We start from the raw sequence: 12,781 nt of genomic DNA on the forward strand, positions 1-12,781 counted from the left end.
GTTGGGGAACACTGATATAGATATATAGAAAATCCACAGTTCAGGAAAAATAAAACAATGAAATTATCAGTAAAAAAAAAGTAAAATGACTATTTAATTATTTTAAAATAATTAAAATAAATGATAAAACCCAGATTAAAACGCACATCAACATTTGATACACCTGGACAGCCCTGCATGAACAAAAATGTCTTTGGTGGGTGCTGAAGAGTACAGTGAAAGCGACTGCCTTGTTTCAATAGGCAGGGAGTTCCTAAGTTGGGTGCAGATATTTTTCATTTCTTTGACTGCCCCTTTGGGCAAATTGGGATCATCGCAAAACATGCATTTCCAAAATCAAGATGCACAGAGAAACAGATCCCCACAACGGACCAAGGTTTCCTGGCTTAGATCCTGGGGTTCCTGTGGACCTCAGCAGCAAACCCGGCCTTAAGGATCTGCTTGCCTTCTTCTCTGGTGGAGAATGGGCAACCTTTGGCACAAGAAGTGGCAGAACAGCAACCAGACACATTGGGGTCTGGGCAGGCTCTCTGCCAGTGGCGAACAATGGCTTGGGCAAGCCTTATAGTGAATGACACACATGGGGGGGAGTAGGGCTGGGGGACACCAGTGGGCAGCGTCTGACAAGGCAACACAGAGAGTGGCATGAGCCTGAACAGCAGCAGATCCCATGGCTGCAAGGAAGCAGAAACACACAAGCTCAGCAAGGCAGGGGGAGAGACGTCGTCAGAGGAAGAGGCCGTTTGCTCCCTGAACTCCTCTTATCGGAGCTATGAAAGATGCCATCTACAACTGAATCAGCGAAGTTCACGTCCGTATCCTCACCTTTCACTAGAGGAGGATTCCCACACTTGGGTCTCCAGATCTTTCGGGACTACAACTCCCATCACTCCCAGCTAGCAGTCACAAGGGATGATGGGAATCGTAGTCCAAAAACAGCTACAGGCCCAAGTTTGGGAAAGCCTGCACTAGAGTACCTAGGGCAACTGTTTTCCTAACACAGGCATTTTTAACAATTCTGTGCAAATATATCTTTAAAACTGCATTATAAAAAAATTCAATCTTTAGCATTGCCTGCTGGATGAGGTTGGATTTCTTTTTGGGGTCTGGGGTTCAGCAGCTCTCTGCCTGGAATTCCCAGGAAGGGATTGCACCTTGTCATGGGAAGTGCAAGCATTTTAGTGAACGACAGACATATGGGGGGAACCAGAGGACAGTTTCTAAGAAGGCAGCAGAGTAGAGATGTAAAATTTCCGGAAATTTTGAAGCCATGGGGGGAGAAACGTTTTTCCTTGTTTCTTTCTGTAAAACTTGGGGGGGGAAAATCAGTGTGGAGTAGTTTTCAGATTCCATGAAACACAGTGTATCTAAAAGTATTAGGCTTGCAATAAAACAGGTAACCACCCCACTTTCTCTCAAAAGCATCAAAAAAAGCAAGAAACCACCAACATAAATAATAATCAAAATTGCCCCTTAGCACCAACAGCAAATAAAGTTAAGGTCCACCTCAATATTTAAGCTCCATGGAAGGCCTACCCTTTGAGTAGTGCTTTAAAAGCAACAATAGAAGACACAACATATACATGCAGTTTATTCTATCTCACTTTCTCAACTACTGCTATCATTTTCCATTTCTTCTTCCTCTTCCTCTTTGTCATTTTCCCCATGGACTTCTGAAAAATGGCTTTGGGGGGAAACGGGGGGGGGGGACTGTCCCCCCCCCATTTTTCTGTTTTTTCCCCAGGCCTTCCCATCTCTCCTTGAGGACAGCTGGGGCAAAGCGTAAGGCAATTTTTTTGCATGCCAGGCCCAGAAGGAAGCAACATCCAGTTACCGAATAGTAGGCAGTGGAAGACAGGAGTGCCTGGCGTGCTCTGGTCCATGGGGTCACGAACAGTCGGACACGACTAAACAACAACAACAACCAATGTTGCACTAAGGCTCAAACTCTGTTTGAAAGGAAAAGGACTGCGAGTTTTTAAAATTGAATTTGTTATTATATATTATAAACCGCATGGTGGTAAGAGAGCTTCTGAACAGTTTACAAAAATATACAACAGAACATTAAAATGTTGGATAAAACACAGTTAAAAAGCAGGTATTTAAGAGACAGCAGTGGTTTAAAAGAAGTAAATTGCATGCAGCTTCTACGTGTTCAGATGCGCTGGCCCTAACGAAAATGTTTTGAGCAGTTGCCGGAAAGAGTACAAGTGAGAGCACCTGCCTGTGTCTGTCGGCAGGGAGCTGCAAAGTGGGGGTTCTGGAAGACCTGGGGGGTGGAAAAGGGGGTGGAAGGTCGTCGTCCCCGTTTTTCCCCAAAGTCATTTTTTTCAGGAAAAATTGAAAATGAAAGTGTATGGAATATTCAAACTGTATCAAACAATTCCCCCCCCCCCAGAAAAACAGGGCTTCAGAAAAAAACTTTCCCCCCTCCCCAATTTTTCTAGTTTTTTTCCAGGCCTTCCCATCTCTAGGCATGAGCAACAGGCATCCATTGGAGAAGATGGGTTAAGTTTGCTGGACTATTATCTGCACTATCAGGTATTTCTGAAACCAGTAGGAAAACACTCCAATCTCCCAGGACATTCTATACAAGATCTGAAAGTCGCTGTCTTATTACAAAAGAATTTCAGAAATAGACTGGAAAGAGAAGTTGCTGAATTGCAACTTACTACCAAACTTAAAACCATGGAGAGACCTGGTCTGAAGAGAGACATTGGATTCTTATCTCGTTATACATGATAAAGCTATTTTAGCCATCTCACCCTTGTTTTTTCCTGTAAGACCAATTGCAGGCGTTAACAGTCCTCAACAGGTTTACCACACCTATCAGCCAGTCACCCATTCCCACCGCCCTTCTGAGTAATTCCCCTCCCCACCCTCTCACTATATATAAGGCTCTGGTGACTTCTGTTTCAGTGTATCTGAAGAAGTGTGCATGCACACGAAAGCTCATACCAATAATAAACTTGGTTGGTCTCTAAGGTGCTACTGGAAGGAATCTTATCTTATCTTATCTTCTTATTTATTTATTTATTTATGGCTACGGCAGACCAAGACGGCTACCTACCTGTAACGCGGTATTTTATCAGCAAAGTTCATTTCTGAAATACTGCCTTTCACTAGACTATGCAACAAGGAAACTGTCTTGCTAACACACACAGGTATTTTGGGGTGGGGGCGGTTACGGGAAATACTAGGGGAGGGGAGAGGTGGGGGGAGAACACATAGCCCAGATACATCCCATCAGGAACCAGCCACTGCCTGGATATTTCGGACTAGAGTGCTAATAGGTCACTGTTTCAGGATGTTTATTTCTTCACCTTCATCTGCCTAGGAGGGATTTCAGTTTTATGTCTCCGAAATATCCAGGCAGTGGCTGGAAAATCAATGCATTTTCTATACTGTTCAAATTTCTCTCTCAACCAAAGGTGTCATGGACTTTGAAGACACTCGAACTCAGGATGCAAGGGAGAAGCGTGCTAAGAGGAAGGGACGCTTGGCAAATCCACACCGTGATTAACTGGGTACCTATGTCTCCACTGTGGAAGGATGTGTGGGTCCAGAATTGGCCTCCACAGTCACTTACGGACTCATTGTTAAAACCGTGTTTATGGAAGACAATCTTACTCAGCTATGAGCGATTACCAAAGAAGAAGAATTTCTCTCTTGACTGCGTATTGAGGCTTATTATACAGTATATGTTTTTCAACAGCATTTGTTCATTAGAGCTGCGATCTGAGGGGCTATACACTCATTGCAAAGATACGTCATTTACATCATACGTCAACAGAATACCAGTGAATCCATTTGTGTCTATGAAAAATATCAGATCAATTCACACCAGATTAACAAATTTTGGGGATGGGAGAAATATTAAAGCAACGCTATATACAAGTGATAAATACAATCTGCAACACAGCCACTAAAAGGAATAAAAATTCTAATGGAAGCAAATTCTAATTCTGAACACAATCATTGTTTTACTCTCTGTAGGAGTTATTTGATATGATTAAATATCTTCCCACACTCCAACCTTTCTGTTTCCCTTGTACAGGTTCTTTTCAGTTTAGTAAGGGAGTCCTTGTCACATAAGTTCTTTCTATAGGCCAAACATTTCTAAGATTTCCTCCCTGTATGAGTTCTTTGATGCGACTTAAGGGAGCTACTCTGACTGAAGCTCCTTCCACACTCCGAACATGTATACGGTTTCTCCCCTGTATGAGTTCTTTGATGCAATGTAAGAAAGCTACCACAACTGAAGCTCTTGCCACACTCCAAACATTTATACGGTTTCTCTCCTGTGTGCAATCTTTGATGCAAGGTAAGGCTGCAACTGTAGCTGAAGCTCTTTCCACACTCCGAACATGTATATGGTTTCTCTCCTGTATGAGTTCTTTCATGCGACTTAAGGGAGCTACTGCGACTGAAGCTCCTTCCACACTCCGAACATGTATATGGTTTCTCTCTTGTATGAGTTCGTTGATGCAACGTAAGGAAGCTACTGCACCTGAAGCTCCTTCCACACTCTGAACATGTATACGGTTTCTCTCCTGTATGAGTTCTTTGATGCGACTTAAGGGAGCTACTGCGACTGAAGCTCCTTCCACACTCCGAACATGTATACGGTTTCTCCCCTGTATGAGTTCTTTGATGCGACTTAAGGGAGCTACTGCGACTGAAGCTCCTTCCACACTCCGAACATGTATACGATTTCTCCCCTGTATGAGTTCTTTGATGTGACGTGAGTTGGCTACCGCGACAGAAGCTCTTCCCGCACTCCAAACATTTATAAGGTTTCTCTCCTGTGTGCAATCTTTGATGCAAGGTAAGGCTGGCACTGTGACGGAAGCTCTTTCCACACTCCAAACATGTATATTGTTTCTCCCCTGTATGAATTCTTTCATGTAAGGAAAGGTAGTCAATGCGACTGAAGCTCTTGCCACATTCCCAGCATTTATAAGGTTTGTTGCCTCGATGAGTTTGTTGATGTCTAGTAAGCACATAGCGGTAAGCGAAGCTCATTCCACACTCCAAACACGTATGCTGTTTCTCCCCTGTATGAGTTCGTTGATGTGACTTAAGGTTGCTACTCCGACTGAAGCTCCTTCCACACTCTGAACATGTATACGGTTTTTCCCCTGTATGAGATCTTTGATGCGACTTAAGGGTGCTACTCTGACTGAAGCTCTTTCCACACTCTGAACATGTATACGGTCTCTCCCCTGTATGAGTTCGTTGATGCACGGTAAGGCTGCTACTGTTACTGAAGCTCTTTCCACACTCCAAACATTCATGCTTTTTTTCCTCTCTGGGAATTTGGTTTTCATCACCCTGAGACATACAAGAGTCACCCTCCGGCTTCTGCTTTCGTCTCCCCGCTTGCCTGCTGCCTCCATCTTGAACCCTCAGCTTCCTTTGCTCTTTGGATCCTTTCGGTGACACTTCGGATTGTTCCCCTTCTGCCAGCATCCCTTCAACATCTCCTGATGGAATAAAAAGGCACAGTGATGAAATGCTAAAGGAGCGTCTTCACCCCAATCATTCTATCAGGACACAGAGATCCAGGTCCCAGGGCCTTGTGGCAGTTCCCTCACTGTGAGAAGGGAAGTTACAGGGAACAAGGCAGAGGGCCTTCTTGGTAGTGGTGCCCACACTGTGGAACGCCCTCTTGTAAGATGTCAATTAAATAACTATACAACCTTTAAAAGACATCTGAAGGCAGCCATGTAGAGGCAAGTTTTTAATATTTTATTATGCTTTTATATTTGTTATATTTGTTAGAAGCCAGCTAGAGTGGCTGGGGCAACCCAGTCAGATCCGTGGGGTACAAATAATGAAAGCATTAATATGGTGTTATTATTTATTGATATGGTATTATTATTTATTGAGTTTATATACTGCCCTATACCCGGAGGACTCGGCATGGTTCACAGAAAAGATCACATCGTATATAATCAGAATAAAAACAAAAGCCCAATAACACCCACCCCCAAAAAGAGCAACCTTTGAAAAAGACTATAGGAGTCAAACATAGCAAGCAAAAACCTGGTTTAAAAGGAACATGTTTGCATGGCACCTGAAGGTGTAAACCCCTTCATGGATCACTGCCTTGTCGTGGTGAAGGGGCTTGAATAACTCAGAGAAGCTATGACCTATAATAAATAATAATAAATAATAATAATAATAACAATAATAATAATGAAAAATTATTGATACTACAAAACACTTAATTGATTTTACAAAAAATGCATAAAATACGGTATAAAGCTTAAATAACAATAAAATCAAAAATCCAATTTAGGGGGGAAATCCATCTAATAAACATTAGATGATCACCCGAGCTAGCTGGCCAAATTAGTCCCACCTGGGCCAGTGAGGAGACCAGGGGAGAACTAGCTGTGGGATCCCAGAGTGGGTAATCTTCACAAAAAAGGGAGGGGGGGGAGGAAGGAAGGGGAACAAAAGATCAGGCCAGGTTCAAATTGAAAGCCAGGCGGAATAGTTCTGTCTTACAGGTCCTGAGGAAGGAAGATGGACAGGTCATCTGAGAGTTTAGACTAAATGTGATCCACCTGGAGAAGAAACTGGCAACCCACTCCAGTATTATGCCATGAAAGCTCCATGGACATGAAAAAGGAGAAGCTTTGAGAGGAAAGTGAGTTTCCAAGGCGTGCTCTGATTCATGGGGTCACGGAGAGTCGGACACGACTAAGACGGCTAAACAACAACAAAGGTGTACAAGGAAGGCGTCAGGTGAACTTCCCTGGGGAGAGCATTCCACAGACGGGGAGCCACTGCAGAGAAGGCCCTGTTCTCGTGTTGCCACCCTCTAGACCACTTGAGATCAGAAGGGGATCTCAGGGTCCGAGTTGGTTCATATGCAAAGAGGTGGCCCTTGAAGTATTGTGGTCCTGAGCCATTTAAGGCTTTATAGGTCAAAACCAGCACTTTGAATTGGGCCTGGAAACTATTTGGTAGCGAGTGCAGTCAGACTAGGATGGGGGTAATATGCTCAAACCACCTTGCTCCAGTGAGCAACCTGGCCAGTAAATTCTGCACTAGCTGAAGTTTCCAGACTGTCTTCAGAGGCAGCCCTACGTATAACGCATATCTATATCTAACCTTGAATTTCCCAGAGTATAGACAACGGTAGATAGGCTATTCCTGTCCAGATAGGGGTGTAGCTGGGCTACCAGCCAAAGCTGATGGAAGGCACTACAGGCCATCTGAGCCTCGAGCGACAGCAAAGGATCCAGGAGAATCCCCAAGCGACGAACCTGCTCCTCCAGAGGAAGTGTAACCCCATCAAGAGCAGGCGACCTCCCAGCCATCTGCTCTAGGGAACCACCCACTAACTGAGCCTTATCTGGAGTGAGCTTCAATTTGTTGGCTCTCATCCAGTCCATTACCCAGGCAAGACACTGGTCCAGCACTTCCACTGCCTTATCTTCAGATAGAAAGGAGAAATAGAGCTGAGTATCATCAGCATACTGCTGGCAACGTACTCCAAACCTCTGGATAACCCTTCCCAGCGATTTCATATAGATATTAAACAACATAGGGGATTGGATTGGGCCTTGCGGAACCCCACACTGAAGCTTCCATGGGGCTGAAACGCATTGCCCAAGTAACACCCTTTGGAAATGACCATCCTAGTAGGATTGGAACCATCGCAAAGCAGTGCCACCCACCCCCAGTTCAGAGAGTCGCTCCAGAAGGATACCATGGTCAGTGGTATTGAAAGCCGCTGAGAGGTGGAGAACAATGAACAGGGACACATTTCCCTTGTATCTCTCTCGACAGAGGTCATCATAGAGGGCCACCAAAGCAGTTTCCGTGCCAAAACCAGGCCTAAACCCTGATTGAAATGGATCCAGAAAATCAGTTTCTTCCAAAAGCACCTGGATCTGGTCTGCGACCACTCGCTCCAGAACCTTGACCAGGAAAGGGAGATCAACAACTGGCCGGTAGTTAGGCTTTCTGAATTCAGAGAAGGTTTCTTAAGGAGTGGTTTTACCTCTGCCTCCTTCAAACATGCAGGGACCACCCCCTCTTGTAAAGAGGCACTGATCATCTCCCTGGCCCAGCCTGCTGTTCCCTCCCTGCTGGATTTTATCAGCCAAGAGGGGAAAGGGTCTAGAATGCAAACGGTCACCCTGACTGATCAAAACACCATGTCCATATCCTCGAGTCTTGCCAACTGAAAAAACTCATCCAACACAACAGGACTAGACTGTGCTCTGGACGCCCCATGAGACTCATCTGCTGTAACAGCAGAGTCAAGATCATGGTGGATGCAAGTATTTTATCTTTAAAATGCTTTGCAAACAAGTCACAGCGAACTACTGCTGGTTCTACTCCTCCTTTGAGCCTGCCTGTAAAAGGCTCTGTACAACTTGGAAAAGTTCTGCCAGACGACATAATGAAGATGCAATGGAGGCAGCAAAGTATGCCTTTTTGAGAGCCAGTGTGGTGTAGTGGTTAAGAGCGGTAGTCACGTAATCTGGGTAACCGGGTTCGCGTCTCCGCTCCTCCACATGCAGCTGCTGGATGACCTTGGGCCAGTCACACTTCTTTGAAGTCTCTCAGCCCCACTCACCTCACAGAGTGTTTGTTGTGGGGGAGGAAGGGAAAGGAGATTGTTAGCCGCTTTGAGACTCCTGAAGGGGAGTGAAAGGCGGGATATCAAATCCAAACTCTTCTTCTTCTTCTTCTTCTTTTCTCCCTTCACTGCCACTAGGTAGGCTTGATAATGAGCCCATACCAGTGTTCGGTTGCATTCATTTGGATCTGTCCTCCACTTTCATTCAAGCAGTCTCCCAGCTTGTTTCCTCACCTAAGCTCTGGAGTGTACCAGGGAGCCAATCAGGCTCCACAAAGTGAGAGAGGGCGCTCAGGGGTATTATTATTATTATTATTAGTAGTAGTAGTAGTAGTAGTAGTAGTAGTAGCGTTAGCCTGTCTAAATAAGGCCTCAGCCACACTTGGAATTTTAATGTGGACTTGAAGTTGCTTGTTTCTCCTTTTTAAAAAAAATCTCTTATGCCCAGAACTCCTCTTGCAGAAACTGCTTACACAAATAATTTAAAATGTGTGTGTTGGGTGTGTGTGTAATTGGTTCTTTTTGTTTCTGTTTTGATTATGTACTTTTATCCTGTGAACCGTCCTGAGGCCTGTGGGTATAGGGAGGTATGTAAATTTAACAAATTATAGTAAAATCAGGCCAGATAAAAATTATTACAAGTTCCAGGGGGAGCCTCTGCAGAAGGTTTTTCAATGCTTAAGGGTTTGCCTTGACCCCAAGCCCTATGGGGAGCCCAAGGAAGGTCCCCCACCTGCCCAAGTTGGGCTGCAGGGAGGAGAGCAGGAGAAAGATCCTCCCTTCCATTGGGAAAAGATTTCCTACCCCTATAAAAAGGGGGGAAGACCTATAAATGCATTATTTTACCGGAATTATATACAGAACGCATTAATTATGGCAAATGTAAATATTTGTGGAAATACCCTTCGCAAAAGCGCGTGCATTAGGCGAGATCTGCACCAAAATGCTGACCAATTTTCAAGTGGTCTTTAATAATGAGAAAATCTGGATAAATTGATGACTAGAAAAAGGAGACGCAGAAAAAAACTTACATTGAAACGCTTTGCCTAACAGGGTTTTTTTAAATCCCTCCTCAGAACTCCCTCCAGCAGCACACCCACTACCCCCCCCCCCCAGTTATAACATATAATGATTTGACTTACCTCCAGCGCCTCCGCGAAGAACGACACTCGCCGCCATGTTTGGCATCTTCCCACGGGAGCGGAAGCTGCTATTCTCCCGGCAGCCTTTTTCTCCTCCGCTCTAGGAATCTCAGCTCTGTCGCCGCTGCTCTTAACCGTTTCGGAGCCGAGCGGCAGGAGCCTCTGGGCTTCTCCGGGCAAAGAGCGAGGAGAGGCGCTGGTCTCGCCTCCGGAAAGCCCCGCTGGATCAGCTGCGCGGGAGCCCCAAATACTTTTCTAAACTAATTTTTAAAAATTATTCTTAATTTTCAAATTAACAACATTTTTGCTTTTGGTACAATCCATATCCAATCCAAATTTGCAATAATTGACTTTCCCCCGCCCCCGTTTCTACCCCCCCCCTTTTATTCTCCTTGCATGTAATTACTATATATTTCCTCAATTAATTTCAACCTTTGTTCTCCCTCCTAAATCTATTCTTAGTTCATAAATGTTACATCAAACTTGCTAATGTTTTCACGTTTTTACAGTGTTCTTTAAAATAGTCTATAAAGTTCTCCCACTCTTGATTGAATTTTTTTCTGCTTAGATCTGTTCACAGAAAGTTTAGCCATTTCGGCATACTCAATCATCTTAGTTATCCATTCTTCTTTCTTTGGGACCTTTTCTTCTTTCCACATCTCGGCTAGTAGCATCTGGCCTCTTTTGCTTCCTTGGCAATTCTCCTATTACACCAAGTTAAAAAGCCTCTGTTTTTTTTTTAACAAACATAATTTTAAACTTTTTTAAAAGTTCATTGTATATCATTTCCCTGAAGCCCTTTACTTTTGTACATGTCCACCACATTTTTTTGGGGGGGGGGGAAGTACCTTCCCCTTATCCTTACATTTCCAGTATAGATGTATTTTTTATACATTTTAGAAGAAGTTTGGATTTGATATCCCGCCTTTCACTCCCTATAAAGAGTCTCAAAGCGGCTAACATTCTCCTTTCCCTTCCTCCCCCACAACAAACACTCTGTGAGGTGAGTGGGGCTGAGAGACTTCAGAGAAGTGTGACTAGCCCAAGGTCACCCAGCAGCTGCAGGTGGAGGAGCAGAGACGCGAACCCGGTTCCGCAGATTACGAGACTACCGCTTTTAACCACTACACCACACTGGCTCTCAAACTTAGCTAACTTTACTGGAGTAAAATACCACCCGTAGATCATCTTCATATAATTTTCTTTTAATTTACTACATGCCGTGAATTTTAAAATCTCTTTCCACCTCTTTCCCCATGATTCAAGTGGTATATTGTAACCTATATCTTTTGTCCATTGTATCATTACAGCTTTAACCTCTTCATCTTTCGTCTCCCATTCCAACTGTTTGTACATTCTTGGTAACAATTTCTCATTATTTTCTAATAATTCCCTTTCAAATTTTAAGAATTCCTTACCAAAGCCCTTCTCTTTGTCACCTCTGAATATGTCATTTAATTGGTAATATTGTAACCAATCTGTTAACAGAGCTTTTATATCCTCATATTCTTTCACCTTTAATTTGTAGTCTACTTCTGTTAGCAGATCTTTCTTTGTTGCCCAATTTCCATTCATGTTTACCTTTTTTATAGATATGGCTTCCAATGGGGAATGCCACAAAGGTGTCTTGTTCTCTAATAAATACTTATATTTGTCCCATACTTGGTAAATTGATTTCCCTATAATGTGGTTCAGGAATCCCTTGTGTACCTTTGTTTTCTCATACCATAAGTAAGCATGCCAACCAAACCTATTATCATGTCCTTCCAGATCTAATACCTCAGTATTGTTTAACTGTATCCATTCTTGCAGCCAGCAGAGACAGGACACTTCATAATATAACTTTAAAGCCAGCAGGGAGAATCAACCTCTTTGTTTTAAACCTGTTAATAATTTATATTTTATTCTAGGTCCCGTCCCGTCCCCCCGTCAGATAAATTTAGAAATATCCTTTTTCCATTGCTTAAAGTGTTCCACTCCTCTGACCGTGGGTATTGATTGGAATAAAAACAAGATTATTGTCAATACATTCATTTTTATCAGAGAGACCCTTCCCCACAATGATAAGTTTATCTTTCCCCATATCTCCATATCCCTTTTAACTTCATTCCAGACCTTTAAATAGTTCTATTTAAAAATGTTTATATTTCTAGTTGTTAACCACACCCCTAGATATTTCACTTTCTTTTCTATCACTAGGTCTGTTTTTGACTTAAATTCATTTTTCTTTTGTTCTGACATATTCTTCAGTAATACTTTTGTTTTTATTCAACTTTTATGCCAAAATTATTTTTTCCCTAGCACCCTTGGAATATATTCCAGGGGTTCTTCCAGAGTTATGAACAGGTCGTCCGCAAATGCTTTCAATTTATATGATTTGCACCCTCCTGGAATTCCTTTTATGTTTTCATCCATCCTTATGCTCCTTACATTTTCTAAACCAAACTGCCCGGATTCCCACCAAGGAGGTCAAGGTGGCTGACATTGGTCTCCCACCCACACCTCTTCCATTTTACCCTCACAACATTCTTGTGAGGTAGGTTAGGGGGGGGACTGTGAATTGCCCATTATCACCCAGTGAGGGAGGATTTGAACCCTGGTCCCCCTGGGCCTCAATCAGTATTCTAACCACTGCACTGTACTGCCTGTCTCAGCACCTGCAATGAATGTGCTCCCCACATCAGATATCCTGATCAGGCCCTTCCTAGCAGAACTGGCCTAGTTTCTTTTATGGGTTTTTGTGTGTGCTTTTTCTCAGAATCATAAGAATTGGAAGGGACCCCAAGGGTCATCTAGCTCAACCCTCTGCAATGCAGGAATCACAGATAAAAAAATCCCTGATGGAAGCCCATCCAACCTCTGTTGAGCCAGACATCCTGGAGAGTGAAGTCAAATGGGCCTTAGAAAGCACTGCTAATAACAAGGCCAGTGGAAGTGATGATATTCCAGCTGAACTATTTAAAAGATGATGCTGTTAAGGTGCTACACTCAATATGCCAGCAAGTTTGGAAAACTCAAAATCCCAAAGAAATCC

At 43.5% G+C, this 12,781-nt stretch overlaps 2 protein-coding genes across 6 annotated transcripts in view; both read right to left on the reverse strand.

The window, feature by feature from the left end:
- Positions 1 to 8,718, reverse strand: part of LOC310701313 (uncharacterized protein) — a 172,945-nt gene extending 164,227 nt beyond the window's left edge. The window contains exon 1 of the mRNA XM_083492032.1: positions 8,603 to 8,718. The gene's annotated coding sequence lies outside the window, so the exon portion shown is untranslated. The remainder of the gene's footprint in view (positions 1 to 8,602) is intronic.
- Positions 4,068 to 12,781, reverse strand: part of LOC310701614 (uncharacterized protein) — a 70,612-nt gene continuing 61,898 nt past the window's right edge. The window contains exons 1-2 of one of the 5 annotated variants that reach the window (XM_083492777.1): positions 9,748 to 9,818; positions 4,068 to 5,486 (exon numbers count right to left, since the gene is read on the reverse strand). In XM_083492777.1, coding sequence (XP_083348903.1) covers positions 4,120 to 5,486; positions 9,748 to 9,793 — 1,413 coding nt within the window. In that variant the 5' untranslated portion in view covers positions 9,794 to 9,818 and the 3' untranslated portion in view covers positions 4,068 to 4,119. Of the gene's footprint in view, positions 5,487 to 7,355; positions 7,380 to 9,636; positions 9,658 to 9,747; positions 9,819 to 12,781 lie in introns of those variants that run through there. The other 4 variants (XM_083492778.1, XM_083492780.1, XM_083492779.1 and 1 more) reach the window with 4 other exon arrangements.

The sequence above is a fragment of the Podarcis liolepis genome (genome assembly GCF_965112155.1).
Source record: "Podarcis liolepis genome assembly, chromosome: 2".
Taxonomy (NCBI): domain Eukaryota; kingdom Metazoa; phylum Chordata; class Lepidosauria; order Squamata; family Lacertidae; genus Podarcis; species Podarcis liolepis.